The sequence below is a fragment of the Vigna unguiculata genome, chromosome 7 (assembly GCF_037176805.1).
Source record: "Vigna unguiculata cultivar grain cowpea cultivar isolate G323 ecotype 2 chromosome 7, ASM3717680v1, whole genome shotgun sequence".
Taxonomy (NCBI): domain Eukaryota; kingdom Viridiplantae; phylum Streptophyta; class Magnoliopsida; order Fabales; family Fabaceae; genus Vigna; species Vigna unguiculata.
This window is the reverse complement of record NC_140798.1, coordinates 28,418,155-28,437,829: the sequence shown is the minus strand read 5'-3', so window position 1 is coordinate 28,437,829 and position 19,675 is coordinate 28,418,155. Positions and strand designations below refer to the sequence as shown.

Here is a 19,675-nt window from a genome sequence, read left to right as displayed (position 1 = left end):
CATTGAAGAGTACTTCCAAGAACACTAAAGTAAAGAACATAATTTATAGAGAATCAATAATAGTGCAATTAAGTGAAAGAAGACAAGTTTAATCCCAATGTCTTAATCAACATCACTTATATTGGTTAATTAGTCAAACTATTTGTATACTTGCCAAACCATTATTACTGTTTCATTACAAACTTGAATAGATCATAGATTACTATTTTATCAAACCAAATCTCTGTGGATACGACCTGTTGTGTTACAATTGAACCATTACACTTACTCGATAATTTAGATCCCTTAAGGGAAGGTCAAGAGTAATCCTCACATTACAAAATCCTAGTCTCCAAATCTCCTCAAATTTCATTCAACAATGTTAATATAATCATTTTACAATCTCCCTCCTAACCTAAACAAATATAACAAAACTCCACGTCACAAAATAAATAACCGCACCACTTAAGTTATAAAGGCCAACTATAAACCCCTTTATCCATTAACAAATATAAGATCCAACTATAAATATAATCAAATTAACACTATTTAACAAATATTAAAAAAAAAATCACAAACATAAATACAAGATCCAAAATATTAATTGAACATATTATGTTTCTTAGCAAAACAAATTTTAACTATTTTAAATATTACAAAAAAATTTTCATTAACAACCAATTTTAGTAATAAAAAATTATTAGTCACTATAGTGTCCAATTTAAATACTAATTTACAAATTAAAAAATTATTAATTACTAAAATAGTCACTATTATGAATAAAAAATTATAATTAATTAATAAATTAATCAGTAATAATTAATTAGAGACTAATTTAAAAACTAATTCCTTTAGTAATAAAAAAATCTTGGTAGGATGTTTAGTGACAAATTTTTTTGATAACTAAAATTTTATTATCTAAATTTATAAAATCAAATTATAGATTAATTTTAATTTTTTATTTATAATAATGATTATTTTAATAATTAATAATTTGTTATTTTATAAATTAATATATAAATAGTGATTTTAAATATAATCATTAAAATTGGTTGTGAATGATACATATTTTGTAAGGTGAAATAAGTTTAAATTTAAGTTTGGTAAACAACCCCATCGTAAATACCTTATTAAAAAAATATTTTTAATATGTTTATTCGTACTTATTTTATTCTATCGTATAAAACTACTTCATGTGAACATCTTAGATCACATTAAAATAATGAAAAACATGTCGATATTTGGTGGTGTAGCCACGAGTACAAAACATAAGATGATTAGGTGGTTGTCACAGTGCTTCTGCAATTTGTGGTGTGTGCACGTCGTGATCACCAGAATTTGTTAGAAGATGGTAGAACGTTATGAGACTTCGCTGCTTTTGCTCTGTCTCTTCTCATTTTCTGCACTTGTTCTAGCTTCTTCGCCATGCCCCCTTACTGGTAGTTCTTATGCTTATTATTCTTTCCATCCTCTTTTTCATGTTACTCGTGACTTTCTTTCTGCATCCCTTCTCTCCCTTTGTGCTTATATCGATGTGTCTTCTCCTCTTTAACGGTCTTTTACCTTTGTAATTGTTATTTTTTGGATTCTGATTTGTGTTCTTTTCACCAAACACTTCATCCGGTATAAATGTGACGCGCTCGACGCGATTAAGTTGCTGACTATGCTTTGCACAGTGTGTGTTTGACGATTTGTCTTGGCATCACTACTAACTCGTGCCTGCTATATATATACATTATAGGCATTCTATTTCATCCTCATTCGTTTTTTCTTTGCTTTGATTATCACATAAGCATGCATTTCTAAGTTGTATTGTTGCAAATGGTTACCTGGCCCTTCATTTTTCAGTACAATCATTGTTATTATACAACTCCCTGCTAATATGTCTCTATGGATGAAATGGATGCCGAATAACGTCGTGAGTGAGAATTTTTTTGGTTGTTTATCCATGATTTTCCCAATAACTAATTTCCGTTAGAGAACCTGACTACATTTTGCGGGTTTCCTTTCTCAATTACATTTTTCCGTCCACAATGCTGAAATTCAGAACTTGCTTACCATATCTGTAAAGAGCGAACTCAAAATCTTGTTTAAGAGGGCATAGTCTACTGGTACTCGAACCAGCCTCTTCTTGATAATTCTGAGTGAGTTTAAGGTTTTATTTGGATAAATTTATTAATAAACTTCTCTCTAAACACTTATAAAGAAACAAAGTTAGAAGAAAGAAAAAAATAATTAAAATGAACATTTCCAGTAAGCTAAAGTTAATTTTTATAGAAACTATCCAAATTTCTCCAAAAGTCGAGGTGTTTAAACTAAAATTGACGTATAGTAAAGTTCTATTCGTTTTACATTCAAAATTTTTTCCTGTAAGTATATACGATGGTCTAAGCTAATATCATAACATGACATGTACATGACTTTATTTTTTATTTATTTACCGAGATGTTTGTTCTGGCTATCAAATGATGATTACTGTCTCGCGTGCTGCTTTTTAATGAAAGAATTCTTTGTCAGATATGATAAAGTGTTATCTGCCAGTTTTGTCTTTTACTCGATTAAAATTTCTGGGTTCATTTTTTAAATCCACAAATATACAGGGCTACCACTAGTGAGAAATATCAGTGAGATTCCTGAGGATAACTATGGTAGGGCGGGACTCTCTCACATGACTGTTGCAGGTTCATTATTGCATGGATTGAAGGAGGTATCCAACCTTTATTTGATATGATAAGTCATATGACAATCGTGAAATGCTGTTATTACTAACATATTATATTAAGAAAAATGAGGCCAAATTGTATTGAATGATAGGTATCAAGAAGTAAATGTGAAAAAGGGAGTTAACTGAAGGAGCAGCTGACTGTTTATAATACTTTAATTGTTATGCCGTTTGTTTATTGAAACAATAGAATTGTTATTGATAAGCAGGTTCCTGGGATAAACTTTTCCAGAAGGATTTTAAGGGACAAAAATAAGAAGAAAAAATGAAATGAATTTTCTTTTAAAGTTAAAATTAACTTATGCATAAGCTATTTTGTAGAAGCTCTTTTACATTACTTCTTTGAATTCTTATTTTTGATTTGTACATTAGTTAATTTTAGCTCATGGAAAAAATTATTTTATTTTATTTTCTTATTTCTTTCTCATAGAAATCCCTCTGAAGAAACTTTTCTAAACAAACTCAGTTTTATTATACTAGTTTTTAGAAGTCAAAGAAAAACTTAGTTTTTACTATGACAATTGATAGTCCAAAACTGCTCACGCTTTAGGTATTGAATCCTTTTGGCAGCCATCTGTGTGGTCTATGATGTTCAAAATGTTTGTGTATTATCATATTTCCAAACTTTCCTGGAACAGGTTGAAGTATGGCTTCAAACATTTACACCTGGAACATACACCCCAATTCATAGGCATTCCTGTGAAGAGGTTTTTGTTGTTCTCAAAGGGAGTGGTACTCTTTATCTTGCATCAGATTCGCATGGAAAATACCCTGGAAAGCCGCAGGAACACTTTATCTTTGCCAATAGCACATTTCATATTCCTGTTAATGATGTTCATCAGGTAAACCATTTTAAGCAAAGACGAGAGGCCTCCAATTTAATTTGATTTTGGTAAAAAAGTTTAGGATTGTAAACATTCTTGAGAATAATATCTTCAGGACAAGTCATAAACATTAGAATGTTAAGTGCCAATTTTTCTAAATGTTATGGGTTGTTGATCACGTAATCTAAAGAATCGATACATATGTAAGGATCTATATGGTTTTTACAGATCAAAAAGTTGATAACGGGAAAGATAAGACGTCATGGATACTTCCTTTTGTAATTTGGATAATGATTACTTGGCATGTATGGCTGTTAGTAATATTATTGACAATTTTGCTTGTTGGGGAGCATCATATTGTAAGAAGTTTAACCTTTTCTTTTACCTGAGAAAATATAGCAGGCTGGCATGTAGGGCTAGCCTTTCCTTGTCCGTGTTGTAAACTAGAATGCGTGAGCTTATTGAAAGAGTACTAGCTTTGGTTGGGTCTGTGTGCCATGTCAAATGATGTCCAAAGAAATGCAAGTTGGGCGAATGAAGTAACTCTTGGGAGTTTGTTATAATTTCTTTGTTCCATCTCCATTGTTTATATTCTACTCTAACTCGTGACACTTTTGTGGTGATATTTATTGTTTAGTCAAGGTCTTCTTCTACCCTGTGGATTTTTAAATCACTAAGAGATTCTGTGTTACAGGTTTGGAACACCAACGAGCACGAGGATTTACAAGTGCTTGTTATAATATCTCGTCCACCTGTTAAATTGTATGTACTTCTTCTCTTACCAGCACTCAATGTTTCATACTTTACTAACTCTTATCTTGGCTCTTCCAAACATGGCAAACTGCTGAAGCTCTTTATTTACTATGATTAGTAAACGCATTCTTATTTCCTAGTAACTCAGTAGATGGTATACCCAAAAATGCGTATTCTACTTTGTTTTTTCATTCTCTGCTGATTATGTTGTTTTCTTCTCTAGATTCTTATATATGTTGATTGATTTTATTTAAAACAAAATTAATAAATCATACTAAATGGATAAACCAAAATCTGATTTGCAATTTTATGCTTATATTGCACTGACTTAACATAATGTGTTCTATAGTCGACCAAAAGAAGATTATTAGTATGAAGTTTGTTTAAGAATTCTACATGGTTTGGTTTTGTGCAGATAAAGGTTGAATTCGGTTGTTCTGTACGAGTAGTTTGTTTTAAGAATGAGTTTGACTTCATATCATATAAATTGAAACTGCGTACAAACCATTTTATACCTAATGACTGTGAATGGCCATTATACCCGAACCATATCATCAGTCCGGTGAGATACGCTTCTTCGTCACTAATTCAATAGTTTTTAAATATTTTCCCACTGAAATGCGTCTCTTCTTTCTACGTAGGTGGCATTATATAATGTTTTTTTTTTTTTTTAATTATGGAAGGGTAGCACTCCGTCCTCAAAATTAAACACGGGGCCCATATGTATTCTGAATTTTTACAATGCAGTCTTATGATTTAGTAATGCAATTATGTGTCTTTTTTATTTTATTTTTACTCTGGATAGCATTCCTTTAGATATTTTTGAATACGTCTCTATATGAGACAGTGATGCAGACAACTTTATATCTTTCCATCATTTGTTTTCTTATTACTCATTATGAATGTTTTGGTTATTATGACTAGATTTACATACGAAGACTGGTCCATGCCTCACACTGCAGCGCAAATGAAATTCCCCTATTACTGGGATGAGCAATGTTATAAGAAGGAATCTCCAAAAGACGAACTATGATTGGTAGCCAAGGTTTGCACATTTTATTACTGGAGATTTTCTATCACTGAGTGTTTTCTTAGCAAGAAATTTAAAGCTATATGAAGACAATTTTATTTTATTTAGTCTTGTATTACCATTTCATTCACAAAGACTGGAGCGTTTTAAGCCTTTTATGAAAGATTGCCACAATTTGGTCCAGATGATTATGCGAGTATGGATGGTTGCGATAGCAATTTTTGGACTCATACAGCTCTTAGCATATCGTTGATTTAAGTGTGGATCCAACAATCGTTCTAGGGCGCTATTAACAAAGTCCAACATTTAAGCTGCATCCTATCTCCGCTTTAAAACCATGAACGTTTTAACAGAGATGAAGGAAAACTTGCTAAATTATAAAAGAAAGTTTTCATCTACCTTCCCCTTAAATACTGACTAGTCATTAAACAGTATGCACTTCTTTGTTTGAGAAAGTATGTTCAGATGTTGCTGGTTTATTTCTGATGTTGTTATTATTTTGGTAAATTCAAGCAGTTATTGAGTTGTTAAGGTTCTATTGTTCAGTTTTGGTTTGATGCTCGCTTGTGTTTAAAGAAAAAACACTAGTTTCTTTAGTTCTTAAGTTGGTCAAGTAAGTATTGTGATGTTATTGTTGTGCTCTATAGGTTACATCGTTTCGTAAGTTCATTTCTTTCGTTTTACATACACTTTCCTACTATGTTTCCTAAACAACTACTTGAAGTTCGTTGTGGTGTTTGTCAGATTTGTCACCTAGGTTGCATTTTTGGCCAAATAGCAATAGCTTTGTCAAACACGTCAATTTTCAAAGAATAAAGAGTTAAATATGGTTTTATTCTCTTAATTTTCAGAAAAAGAAAAATTGTAATTAGTTTATTTTTAAAGTTTTAATTCAATTTAATCTTCTAACTATAAATGTATGAATTTAATCATTTTAACCAAATTTTGTTAAATTTATTTAACATTGTAAATATATTTTTAAACTAATATTAAAGTGCAAATATGTTAAGAGACTAAATTGAACTAAAGTTTTAAAAAGAAATTAATTTTAATTTTCATTCAAAATTAAAGAATTAAATCAAGAATAAATTACTATTTCTATCCGCATCAATCCAAATATTAGAAAAACCCAAACATTTAGAAAAGAAATGAGCTTAATATAACCAATTGGAGCTTAACAATTCAATACTGATTAAATTTACCAAATTAAGAACAAAAATATACTAATAAAAGTAGCAGCATTAGAACAAACTTTCTCAGAAAAAACATCCTCATCAACGCATTGATAGAATATAAAATGTCTTATTCTCCGCATCTCAGCTATTTGTGCTGTGTATGCACTAATTCAAACGTAATGAGAATGTGAAATTATTAGATATGAAAATTAGAGAGACGAGAGGGCAATAGAGACCCAAAGTCGTACCATAAAATCAGCCCACATGTCACGGTTAACTTTCAAACCATTAATCGAAGAAAATTTTTACTATAAATTTCACTAATTGAATAATGTACAGAAAATATGTGGCGTGTCACGCCAAACAACGGTTGTTCGTCAATCTTTTCACACTCACAAAAAAGAAAAAACAACCGCCGGCTATGGTAGGTAGTGAGAAAGGGTCACGAGCACAGTCACCACAACACACCAACGGTGACGAGGACACAATGTCCAACTCCAATATGCAGCACTTAACTCTCAAGCACACAAAACGACAGTTTCCTTCAATTCTGGTTCTCTTAGTTTCTCTCCATGTTTTCCTTTTTCTATTGTTATAAGGATCTTATGACTCAACAAGTTGCCATGTAGTTAAAAATATAAAAGGTTAAAATACTCCCTTCGTCCATGTTTTTGTTGAAAAATCTCAAATAGGTCCTAAGATTTTTTTTAGTCTCAATTAGGTCCATATTTTTGAAAATGTGTAACAATTAGGCCCATTCCGTTAGTATAGAGTTAACAGCGTTAAAGATGTGCCACGTGTCAGCTCCACATTTTTTTGAATTTTTTAATTTTTTTTTAAATTTTTTTTTTAATTTTTTTTAAAATTTTTTTAAAATTTTTTATTTTTTTTTTTGAAAATTATTCATGCCACGTGTCACATCAATATTGTGCCACGTGTCAAGTCAGTAAGGTGACACGTGTCAAGTTATTGTTTGAATCTCAATTTGGTCCATATATTTGTTATTTTAATTATATTTCAGTCCATTTTTTTTTAATTTTCAATTTCATCATTTCCAAATTGAGATCAAATTTAACTTTTATATACAAATGTTAGAGTTGGTTTAAAATTAACAATTTTATAAATTTAAATATAAAATTTTAAAACAATTTTGTAAAAAGTTAAAATAAATATATTTAAAAAATTTTAAAAAAATGGACTGAAATGTAATAAAAATAACAAATATATGGACCAAATTGAGATTCAGACAATGATTTAACACGTGTCACCTTATTGACTTGACACGTGGCACAATACTGACGTGACACGTGGCATGAATAATTTTCAAAAAAAAAAATTAAAAAAATTAAAAAAAAATTAAAAAAAAAATTAAAAAAATTTTAAAAAAATTTTAAAAAAATTCAAAAAAATTCAAAAAAATGTGGAGCTGACACGTGGCACATCTTTAACACTGTTAACTCTATACTAACGGAATGGGCCTAATTGTTACACATTTTCAAAAATATGGACCTAATTGAGACTAAAAAAAATCTTATGACCTATTTGAGATTTTCCAACAAAAACATGGACCAAATGAGTATTTTAACCAATATAAAATGCCTAGTAACAAGTGGGTGTAAGGTAAAATAGGGGTGTGAGTATCAATGTCCTTTGCAAAAGGTCGAAGGTTGAGGCTGACCTCTTGCTAAAGGTTTGGATGAGTCATTCTCATTCGAAGATCAAAACTAGTTGATTTAGGTTGAAGAGTGACTAGGCTGAATGTTGATTTAGGTTGAAGAGTGACTAGGCTGAATGTCGAGAGATGTCATGGTCAAAGGTTAGGACTATATAGTTTGACTAGAAAGTTGGGATAAGTTGTTCTGGACCGAAAACCTGAGATAAATCATATCAGTCCGAGTATAATGTGAAGTTCATTTGGCTCATGATTGAAAGTTGAAAATAATTGGATCGAGTCAAATGTTGAGATAAATCGACTCACATCGAAGGTTGAGATTAGTTGACTAGGCTAAAGTTCAGGACGTTTAGCCCAAATCAAATTATGTAGTCTAATGTAATTTTAAATGATTTAGATCATCAAATTTATAATATATTTTCAAATCTTTAGATTATATAATTTAGAATGCATTTTTGAAATGTATAATATATAATATACTTTTAGATTTAACAATGATTTGGATTAAATTATATAATTTGGAAATATTTTATGAAACATATAATTTATAATTATTTTTAGATTATAAATATGAGAATATATTTTTGACTAGAAAATTAAAAATATTCATAAATTGTATAATTTGAAATAGATTGAATCTAAAACATGCCTTTTGAATTTAAATATGTATTCTAAATTTTACAATTCATATATTTTTCTTAACTTTAAATTATAAAATATAAATTTCCAAATTATGCGATCAAAAAGTTTTTCGCACAAGAGTAATTCTGGGTTTTTCCCTTTTTTCCATATAGGTCTAGGAAGAAAGTACGGAGTTACCCAAAGAAATATCTATGAATTAGCGCAAATTCATGAACCACTTTTCCAAATAAAATAATGTTGTAATTATTTCTTATTGAAAATCCCTGTCCAAACTGTTTGAATCACTACCAACTCAAGATTGGTACGTGACTATATGTAGAACCCTATGTATCATCATATATTTTGGGATTTTTTTTATCAATTTAAGGAAATTAGGGCTAAATTTTTTTTGATAAAGTCTTGTTGGCACAATTTTATAGGGAAGAAATTAGGGTTTTTTTTTTCGTACTGTTAAAACATATCTGTCTAATATAACCCATCCAAGAGGAGGAGGGTGAATTGGTTATTCAATCTTTTACTGATTTTAAATGAATCTTGAAAGTTTCTTTAATCTTTATGACCACAAACAACTAGTTTACCAATTCTGAATTTAATGGACTGACCCAAGCAATTAGGAATGGTATAAAAGATGAAAGAAGCAAAGAACACAACAATTTTTATATTGGTTCGACTCTATGAATTTACATCCAGTCTTCTTCTAAGCAACTCATTTAGGAAGATTCCACTAAATCAATAGAAGTTACAAGAATTACAAGAACATCTATATAATTCAAGACCCTAAAGACTAAGGAGCTTGATCTACAAATTAAGAACTCCCCCTAGATGCAATGCATCCACACAATTGCACCTAGATCTTCACTTCACACAGTGAATCAACTGTAAACAGAAATACAATAAGAAAAGAAGCAAGGAACGAATACACATAATGGATGTGCATATTTATCACTTGATCCTAGATCCAAGCTTGACCCTCCAAGATTGAATCAACCATCAATCTTCTTGAATGTCCAGTTGGATGATCTCCCAAGAAAGCACAAAAACTTTGTGAGTCTTAATTCCAGAAAAGAAATCTCCCAGTTCATCTCTCAGTAATTAAGTTATTTCTCTCCATTTTAAAACTGATTTCAAAACTGTTTTTATACTAGAGTTCTGCTGCAGTAATTAATGGATTAGGAATTTACCTAATAGATTATCGTGGGTGTATTTTCACTACATTAGTGTAGTGTCCTCATATAATCTATTAGTTAAGTATTTAATCCATTTATGAGTTCCGCTTTTGACACATTCAAGAGTTTGATAGCTGATTTAATTCAATTCAAGCTTGTTTTACATGTAATTCTAGATCTACAATACCTAATGCAAAAGATAAAAATTCAGGACTAAGCCTAAACCAGTGATGCACATGTTTGTATACTTTGGACATCATCAAAACCATCTTCGTTGGAGTTGAGCAAGCTCCCCCTTTCAACATGTACGAGAATAGGCAAGTTTTTTTAAAAATTATCAATTTAGGCAAATCGTGTTGGTACCAGACATTTTCTCATGAAGAAATCGTGAGGCCCTTAAGCATTTTTTAGTCAAGGGCAGAAATCATGTAGGGCCAACACGTTTTTAGCTGAAATCGTTTAGGGGGGCACGTTTTCTAAGTTGTAATCGATTACTTTCTGATGTAATCGATTACAAAATGAGTTGCAGTATTTTTGGGTTAAATGTAATCGATTACAAAGATATTGTAATCGATTATAGATTTAAAAAAAAAGTTCATTAAATTTTAATTGGATACAAAGGTAATCATAATAATTTTAATCGATTTTATAGAGTTTTGTAATCCATCAGAGAATAAAGTATATGAACTTATAGTGGAAGAACGCATAAGATATGGTAATGTCATAAAATTTGTGTTAATTTTGACATTCAAGAAAGAAGAATAGAACATTGAAAAATAGTTATTTGAAATTAAAAATGAACAAATTATTGACGGAATGGGCATTGGCCCCTATGATGACCCTCAGTGCGACAATAAGAACATTTTTTTGGTTTATTCGTAATCGACTGATCCATTTCGTTATGGATCCTTGTCGTTGTTGGTCGTCCGAAAGCCTTGTGCCTAGTTTGTGGGTCTAAAATGAAATTAGGACTTATATATGTTGACCAATAGTCCTCATTTCGCAGTGGATGGAATTGGACTTGATGAGCCTTATTTATGTAATCAAGGTTGTAAACTGCATCGATAAAATTTGTAAGTGGCATATGAGCAAAAGAACAAACAGCTATGACGTGATGACACAGTAGCTGACTAGCTTGGAAGTGACCACAATCACACCACCAATCATTTAATCTGACAGTGAATGAGATTGGTTTTGGCCGATATTGATGGGGGGTCGATATCTTTTGCACCTCGAATTCAGAATTATCTCGATCGTAGCGTTGAACATGAAAATATGCAAATTTTTGGTGATTTTATTGGAGCAAGGTAGTGACGTCTTCAAGCCACGTTCAACAAACCACACATTTATGTTTTGAAATGTTATTTTCAATAGTGCACTGATAGGTAATGATCGAGCCTCCTTAAGCATAAAGTTCATGTACTCCGCCAAGTTTGTTGTCATGTGGGTGTACCTCCGCCCCCCCATAATAAGCCTGAGACCACTTGTGTAAGGAGATTTTATCAATCCAAGCTATTGCTTGCAGGAATTGGGACCTCATAGCTGAAAGTGTTGCTTGCACGATAGGTTGTTTGACTTCGTAAGCTGTGAAAAAGAAATAAAAAATTAAATAAAATAATATATAGTTTGAAGGAAAATTTTTCTGCATATGGAATGTAAGGTTAGGAAAATGTAGTACCCAAGTTAAGGAAATCTTTCTTCAGATCCGCATTTTTGAACCTGTTATTGAAGTTAGAAGCCAAATGACGTATGTAGTAGACAAAGTGAAGATTGTCTGATTCCCAGTCAACTTCTTCCGAGCGTAGGGCTGACAAAATGTCCTTGCCTCTATCAATAATTAGACATAGATTTGGTTGAGGAGTTACATGCTCTCGTAGTAGTTGAAAAAACCAAATCAATGCCTCTTTTGTCTCACCTTCTACTATTGCAAATGCCAAAGGAAATATGTTTCTATTTCCATCCTGAGCAATTGTAGTTAGAAAGGTGGCATGATATCTGCCTGTTAAAAATGTTCTATTGACTTGAACAACAAGTTTATAATATTTAAAACCTTCAATGCATGGTCCAAATGCCCAGAAGCAACGTTCCATAATGTGTGTGAATGTCGCATCCTCACCATCAACATTAACTAAAGGACCTGAAAGTTGGAAAATTGTCACATGATTAATGTGTTGGGCAGCTTGTAACCATCTAGGAACTTGATTATAAGATTGGTCCTAGTCGCCATACTCTATGGTAATTGTTTTTTCCTTCGTTATTCATGCTCTTCTATATCTCGCAATATACCCCGTAACGACTTTTTATGTCTGCGACCAAGCTTTTGATGCGAATTCTTTTGTCTAGACCAAATGAAAAACAATGGAAGCAATTTGAGTCGAATCCAGATTGTAGTGATCCTGTGAAATTAATGTAGAGAAACATGTATGTTGACCGTCAATGGAGTTGATTTTCCAATGATGTCTGATTTTACTATAACTAGCCCTCAAACGTCATTGACATCCATTGTTGTAATGGATGCATCGTGCAATGTAAAGATGTGATTTCGATTTCAAAACATTAAAGTTGTATCCATTGGTGATGTGATAATGTTTTATTGCAGATACTGTTGTCTCTTTTGAATCGAAGTGCATCCATTCCCGCAGTTCGACTTCTCCATTTGGATTGTAATCCATAGTAGGGATCGGAACAATTTCTTGATCATCTGGATTGTCTTCATAAATATCATCAGAACTAAACTCGTCCACGATGTCTGGAATGATAGGTTCGTCTTCGATTGGATTAGACAAAGAAGATCCTCCATAATTCCATAAACTCATTATGTTAATGTTGTTATGGAAATGGACTGTAAGAGATAAGAGATGTAAAGTGAGTCGTGTATGCAGAGAAAATTTGGTAGAAGAACAAATGGTGGCGTGTTTCAATATATAAGCAGTTAAAAACAGGTTCACATAGCAATAATAACAAATGAATATGAGGATCCAAAACCAAAATAGACGGATGGGAGGTGCGCAAAGAAAAAATAAAAAAAAAAACAAAAAACTATAAAAATGTGCCCCCAAGACGTTTTCTCTAAAAAACGTAGCCCCCCACACGTTTTCAAATAGAAAACGTGCCCCTTGATGGTTTCCATAGAAAACATGGCCCCCTCACATTTTGTCCTTTTAAAACGTCACCCACCCCACGTTTTCCATATGCACCCCCTGCACCATTCCTCTTTCACGTTTTCTCCTGTCACAATACTATTCACCCTTCATGCCTTGCACACTATGCATTAACGTTCCCTGACAGTTTGAAAATAATTAAGGAATCTCTGCCTATGACTATTCATGCACTACACCAATGAGTTCCATTGTAGAAGTTCCATTGCAAGGTGTGTTTAAAGCAATTTGGCAACTGGAAATATATACATGAATGGTTGTGAAATAGGTGCCTATGAGAGAGATGGAGTTATGGAAAAGCTTGGCTTATGTGACAAAAAAATGAAAAGGCATCTTTATCATTGATTGGTGGTGGGTCCAAATATATTATAATGTATCATGGTGTATGAATAGTTTTTCTGAAATATTCATAAATAAGCATAGACTTTGCACCATGGACAACCAAACATAAAACATTTCCCATACTCCAAGTTGTATTCCAAGTTGTAGCTGCTACTATTAGTTATAATTATCATCCGTCAACTTCATCGGTACGGTTAGATTTATGAATGTATTTTGTTTAATAATTTTTTTACGTTTAGTTGATGAAGTGTGTTGTTAATGGTTTTATTTTGTTTTTATACATAGTTCATTTTGGCTGAAAATAACAATCTTCCAGCAAGCATGTCAGTCTTGCGTAATCAAGACGACCACATCACGAACCAGATTTGGGAAGGAAATGAGAAAGTACTCCAGCCAAAATGCCATTCAATTTGGATTTGAAACATACTGATCTGATTGACCTTAGGGTCAGAATGTTAATTGATCAAGCTGGTTTTGGCCACGTTTAGAAGATGAATAATATGGAGATTAACCACCTCATGGTAACAACACTTTGCGAAAGGTGGAGGATTGAAACTCACACCTTTCACATGCCACTAGGCGAAACAATTGTCACCCTGGAGGATGTTTCACTCCAATTGAGGGTGCCAATAGATGGCAAACCCGTCATCAGTTCTAGTTATAGGAACCTGATGGAACTCAGCCAAAAATTATTGAGGGACACTCCATCCGAAAATATGTTCACAGGTAATCGGATAAAGTTGTCGTGGCTAAATATCAGATTCTTGGAATTATCAGCTGATGCCAACCTAGGAACAATTGGAAAATATGCACGCGCTCACATCCTCATACTAATTGGCAGTATGTTGATGCCAAATACATCAGCTAGTCTCGTCCATTTTTTGTATTTGCCATTGTTAAGAGATTTGGCTAATTTTTAAAACTTTAGTTGGGGATCAACAGTGTTGGCTTGTTTGTATCGTGCAGTGGACGGTACTAAGTTCCAAAAAGACAACATCGGTGGATGCATGTTATTGCTACAGTGTTAGGTGTGGGAGAGATTCACATATATAAACCAGTCACAAATGACGAGATTATGGTTGGCCTTGCGTTCCCCATAAGCAACCAGTCATGGATGACGAGATTGTGGCTGGCCTTGCGTTCCCCATAAGCGTAAGGTGGTGTCGATAAACACATTCCATCTTCCACGACCAAACTATGGTCGAGTTTCGGAAAAAATTGATAAAATTCAAGGAAAATAGGTTCATTATCACGATTGCTCCACTAATATTATGTACAAATTTGCTTTGTTTTTCATAATGTTTAATATTAATCTTAATTTTTGCAGTTCTTATGGACACAATATCGACAACCCCTGGTTAGTCCGTTGATCATCATAAATATTTCTCCCAAAAGTCGGGCATTGGTTCCTCTGATCTATTTTGCAACTATGGAATTTCACCAAGTTGACCGGGTTATTAGACAATTTGGTGGGCGACAAAGCATCTCAGCCGACCCGATTAACCTGGATGAGGTTCACAAAATTGATCTTCGAGGAAGGGCGGACATTAATTGGAGGCAATATCATCATCGATATATAATACTATGGAATAATCGTCACAATTTTGTTGTTCAAGGCGAACCTTTCAGCAAGAGTGATCATCTGCGTGATAACTCTCCGTACATAAATGGTACATCAATCATACCATCTATTACATTTCGCCTGTTGCCCAATCATCCGATGATGAAGTAAATTTTTTTTATTTTTGGTATTTCATAAATTATAATTTGTATTTTTGAATTTCAAACAAGTCATTTATTATTGTTCTTGTATCAATATGACATGCTTGAACAATATCATGATCCGCCTTCACATCACCAGATTCGTATGGATAGGCCTTTTTCTGGCCTTCTTCACTCATAAAATATGACTCTTGGTTATGGAAATTGGGATCAAAGAATGCAACCTCCATCATCTTCTCATCAGGTCCCCACTTCGTACGGTTTTTTCCTACCGCTGTCTACCTTTAGAGCGGGTCCATCCCATTTTTATGGTGGTTCATCTAGTCCACAATTTTTCAGCTATGGGGGTGGTCCATCACAAATTTTTGGGACATCATCAATGAATCCACCATCGACATACCAAGGGCCTTCATCTTCACAAAAATATTACAGACCGAAAATTCCATTTAATGCTTCTGATGAAGGTTCTCAATCTGTAGAAGTGGAAGAAACTAACGACGAAAGTGAGTCACCCTCTCCTCCCACACAACCCGAGAGATGACTGCGACGACCCACACGAAGGCCACCATGCAGAACAAGCGGCCATCGCTGAAGAATGTTATTGTATAATAAAATTATCTTCTCGTGGGACCTTCTTGTACTATGATTTTATACTATTTAAATTTGACCACTTCATATGTACTTTTGCAAAGCAATCAATAATTTTTTTTTTCTTTTCACTCAATAATGGTACCATTATGGTTATAAATAGCACCTCCTACACTCTATCAATTGCTCATATTCAAGTCTCCAACATAACCCAAACATGGATAATTTCTCCACTGAAATGTTTGGCATCACCGAGTCTCAATATTTCACCAATTCTTACATAGTGGCCTTATTTACAAACGGAGAAATGAAACTTTGTGTGGATGGGGTCAAGTTCATATGTGAGAGTCCTAAAATATTTCGCATTCCATACAACTGCACATACAACGTGCTGTAACAAAAAGTCTGTGCAACCATTCCATGCCCCTCAAACACATCTATAAACAACCTCTACTTTAGACAACCCAACATCACTTTTGAAGGACATATTATGTATGAGGCATTTGAATTGAAAATGGATGAAGATGTTTTTCAAATGTTGCAATGAAAGTCTTCTTACCCTTTGAACACAATGATTGAGTTGTATGTCACGTTTACAAGATCAACTGAAGAAATTCTTTATCTTTTAACTACAAACACCCCATCGTCATCCTCAAACTCCGTCTCAACTTCACCAACAATTATTTATTATGGTGAACCTTTAAGGGGTGCTAGTATCACAAAGAGTCCATATGATTTCGGTCTTGAGTTCGGTTCGGATGTCATGAAAACCTTCTCCATCAAACATGATTGTACCTACAATGAATTATTACAAACCATAACTGAATTAGTGGAATGTGGTGACCGCAAAATTGTCAAAGAAATTGACTATCGTCGTCCTGCAACAATATGCAGCAGGCGACTAGTGCATGACACCGCAAAAATCAAATGTGACTTTGACGTATCATAGATGACCAGTCGTTGGAATCATGTACAAAGTCTAGACCGATCTGTGAAACCCCGTATTTCTTCGCATATCGAGTTTTTCATCCAAACTAGAGATATCAGACCACCAACACCTACCGAAGAATACGAAGATATCAATTCTGGATAGTATATGGATGAGCGTGGGAGAACAAAATATAGATGGTTGCCCTAATTGATTTTGTTTATTTTCTTTTCTTGTGACTTTAACTAATGTGGAAGTTCTTAATAATTTTATTTTTATTTAATTAGTGGAATATCTTGAATTTTTTTATGGCTCCGACACTTGCCAATCTGACTAATGAATTCAAACTCACTTCATTAAGGAACCCTTTTAATGGAGTAAAAATAATTGGAAAAGAAAATGTAATGATGTAATCGATTACAAGGACTTCGTAATCGATTAATAGTAGGTTTGTGACGCAAAAATACTTTCTGTAATCGATTACATACATATGGTAATCGATTACAACTTCATTTTTTTTAAATAAATTACTGTAATCGATTAAATCGTGGTTGTAATCGATTAGCAGTAGGTTTTCCAAAAAAAATTGATAGTTGTAATCGATTACACAAACCTGTAATCGATTACAGGTCGTCTTCCACTATAAAAGTTGCACTTTCTCTCTCCGCCGCTGCCACCCACCAAAAACCCTCGCGCCGTCCACTCCTTGCACCGTTTTTTCACCATTGTTGCTTTGTTTCTTAACCAAATCACGTCTCGTTCGTTGCAATCATTCTTATTTTCAATTCACCAAAAAATCCACCGATTAAAATTGTGAACCCCCCCAAATGACTGAATCTTCAAGAAAACGCAAGACTCAAACTGTTGCCCGCTGCCGCTGTGGTGTCGCTGCCAACGAACCTAATGAAATTATCGCCCCATCACAACCCCAAAGAGTCTTCTCTTTCGTACCTCAATATGAAAGGTATTCTTCCAAATTTTCCAACGGAGATATTATTGAACCAAGATACCCTGATGAATTTATTGCTGAACAAAACTTTGAGTTCTATGATATACTGGATAATTTGGGATTATTATCTTTTTTGTCTAATCGTCAATGTTATTATCCATAATTAGTTAGAGTCTTTTATTCCAACTTGCAAATTACTACTGAAGGGGTTATTATTACTGAAGTTAAGAATATACCGATTAAAATGGATATAAATATGTTTTATCGTATAACTAAGTTGGGGACTCAAGGTGTCTGTTTTGAGGGAAACATGGTGGAGGAATGGAGAGATGACTATTCTAGTCACAATGCAAAATGAATGATTTGTCGTGAAAATACAATATTGGAGGAAGAATACTGGCAGGGCAAATGAAAGTAGAAACACGTATCCTACACTACATCATATGTCGATGTCTGCTGCCCCGAACAACTAACCTTGCCCAAGCTACGGAAGAAGACATTATATTAATGTGGGCAATGCTACTGGGAGGGAGCTTAACTGCGGTCATCTGGTTAGATATCGGATGAAAAAAGCATTAAGAGACAATGCCCCTTTACCATATGCAAACCACATTAATGACATCTTAACTAAGTTTAATGTTCCTCTTGAAGGTGAACCATTTGAGGAGGTTAATTGGAGAACAACCCCAATTGATGCTGAAGTAATTCATTCCTTTGGTTTTGTAAAAAACCCAAAATGATCAATGGGTTCATAAACGTGATCTGCAAGGTCAACCTATTCATGATGAGCGCACACCATCTCCACCCCCTCAGCCTATCCAGGATTCATCTACTACTATGCTCAATGATATTATCCACGAGATCCACGACCTTCGGGCTTTTGTTGGTTCAATATTTGACAATATGGATGCTCGGGTTGGTCAACTTGAGGAAGACATGGCTTACGTTCGGCGCCAATTTCCTCCTTCTTAGATGCATTTCATCTTTATTTTATTAAAAAACCTTTGTATTTGTTTAATGCACCGTGTACTTCACATTGACATTATTATTTCTTATATTAGTACTTTAATTAATTATAATGTTTTTTTCTACTTTCTCCCATGTTTTTAGTTTCGTATTCGACATTATTATTATGATTGCCTTTGTATCCAGTTAAAATTTAATGAACTTTTTTTAAAAAAGAATTACGACTGTAATTGATTACAATATCTTTGTAACCGATTACATTTAACCCATAAATACTGCAACTCATCCTGTAATCGATTACATCGGAAAGTAATCGATTACAGCTTAAAAAATTTGCCCCCTATACGATTTCAGCTGAAAACGTGCTGGCCCCACACGATTTCTTTTTACATGTCGTCAATTCCCCTCATGATTTCTGCCTTTGACCCAAAAATACCTAGGGGCCTCACAATTTCTTCGTGAAAAACTGTCTGGTACTACCACGATTTTGTCTAAATTGGTAATTTTTTAAAAACTTGTCTATTCTCGTAATTATGCAGTGTAATTTGCCTAGTACTGAAAAAAAAAACAAAAATCATGTGAATATGATACGATTTTACTATATTTGACTTAAAGTTGTATCATGACAAAATTTTAAGTTAAATTTAACACGCTGGTATAACTTTTATTTTTTTGTTATGAAATCATATCAATGTGATAAGATTTGTCTAATTTCAAATTTTTTTAAAAGTTACATCATTTTCATAAAAACAAACCTATACTTTGACGTATAGGAAAATTTCATGCAAATCACCTAAATTGGTCTCATACAACAATTTTTTTGGTAAATACTATTTTTTTTCACGCCCTTTTGTACTGCGAGAAGAAATAAAAAGTAATTTACTTACAAATTTTAAATTTTCTCTCACATTTTGAAGAGTGACATACATCTATAGTTAATGATTAGTAAGAAATTCATTTTAATTATAATTTAATGAGTACCATAAATTTTATTAATAATAGGATATACAGTGCTTTCTTACCATAAACTAATAAAACAATTGATCCATTAACATTAAA

General features: G+C 33.0%; 1 protein-coding gene across 3 annotated transcripts; it reads left to right on the top strand.

Annotated features, from left to right (window-relative positions):
- Positions 1–1,228: 1,228 nt before the first annotated feature.
- On the top strand, positions 1,229–5,787 carry ABP1 (endoplasmic reticulum auxin binding protein 1). 3 transcript variants are annotated; one of them, XR_014996460.1, is made up of 6 exons: positions 1,229–1,418; positions 2,580–2,686; positions 3,340–3,543; positions 4,220–4,287; positions 4,694–4,840; positions 5,203–5,491. XR_014996460.1 is itself a non-coding variant. In XM_028078629.2 (6 exons), exons 1-5 carry the CDS (start codon positions 1,328–1,330, stop codon positions 5,309–5,311), a joined length of 579 nt encoding a protein of 192 aa, XP_027934430.2. In that variant the 5' UTR covers positions 1,231–1,327; the 3' UTR covers positions 5,312–5,323; positions 5,493–5,787. The 3 variants fall into 3 exon arrangements, 2 of the variants coding, with proteins under 2 accessions (XP_027934430.2, XP_027934428.2); XM_028078629.2 differs by lacking the exon at positions 4,694–4,840 and adding an exon at positions 5,493–5,787 and having other exon boundaries at positions 1,231–1,418; positions 5,203–5,323; XM_028078627.2 differs by lacking the exon at positions 4,694–4,840 and having other exon boundaries at positions 1,231–1,418.
- Positions 5,788–19,675: the final 13,888 nt, after the last annotated feature.

Excerpts from the sequence above, each read along its gene's own strand:
- ABP1 (XM_028078629.2), top strand. The coding sequence starts at position 1,328 with ATGGTAGAACGTTATGAGACTTCGCTGCTTTTGCTCTGTCTCTTCTCA. Across the intron at positions 3,544-4,219 it reads CTGTTAATGATGTTCATCAG|GTTTGGAACACCAACGAGCA; the intron begins GTAAACCATTTT and ends TCTGTGTTACAG. Across the intron at positions 4,288-5,202 it reads TCTCGTCCACCTGTTAAATT|ATTTACATACGAAGACTGGT; the intron begins GTATGTACTTCT and ends TATTATGACTAG.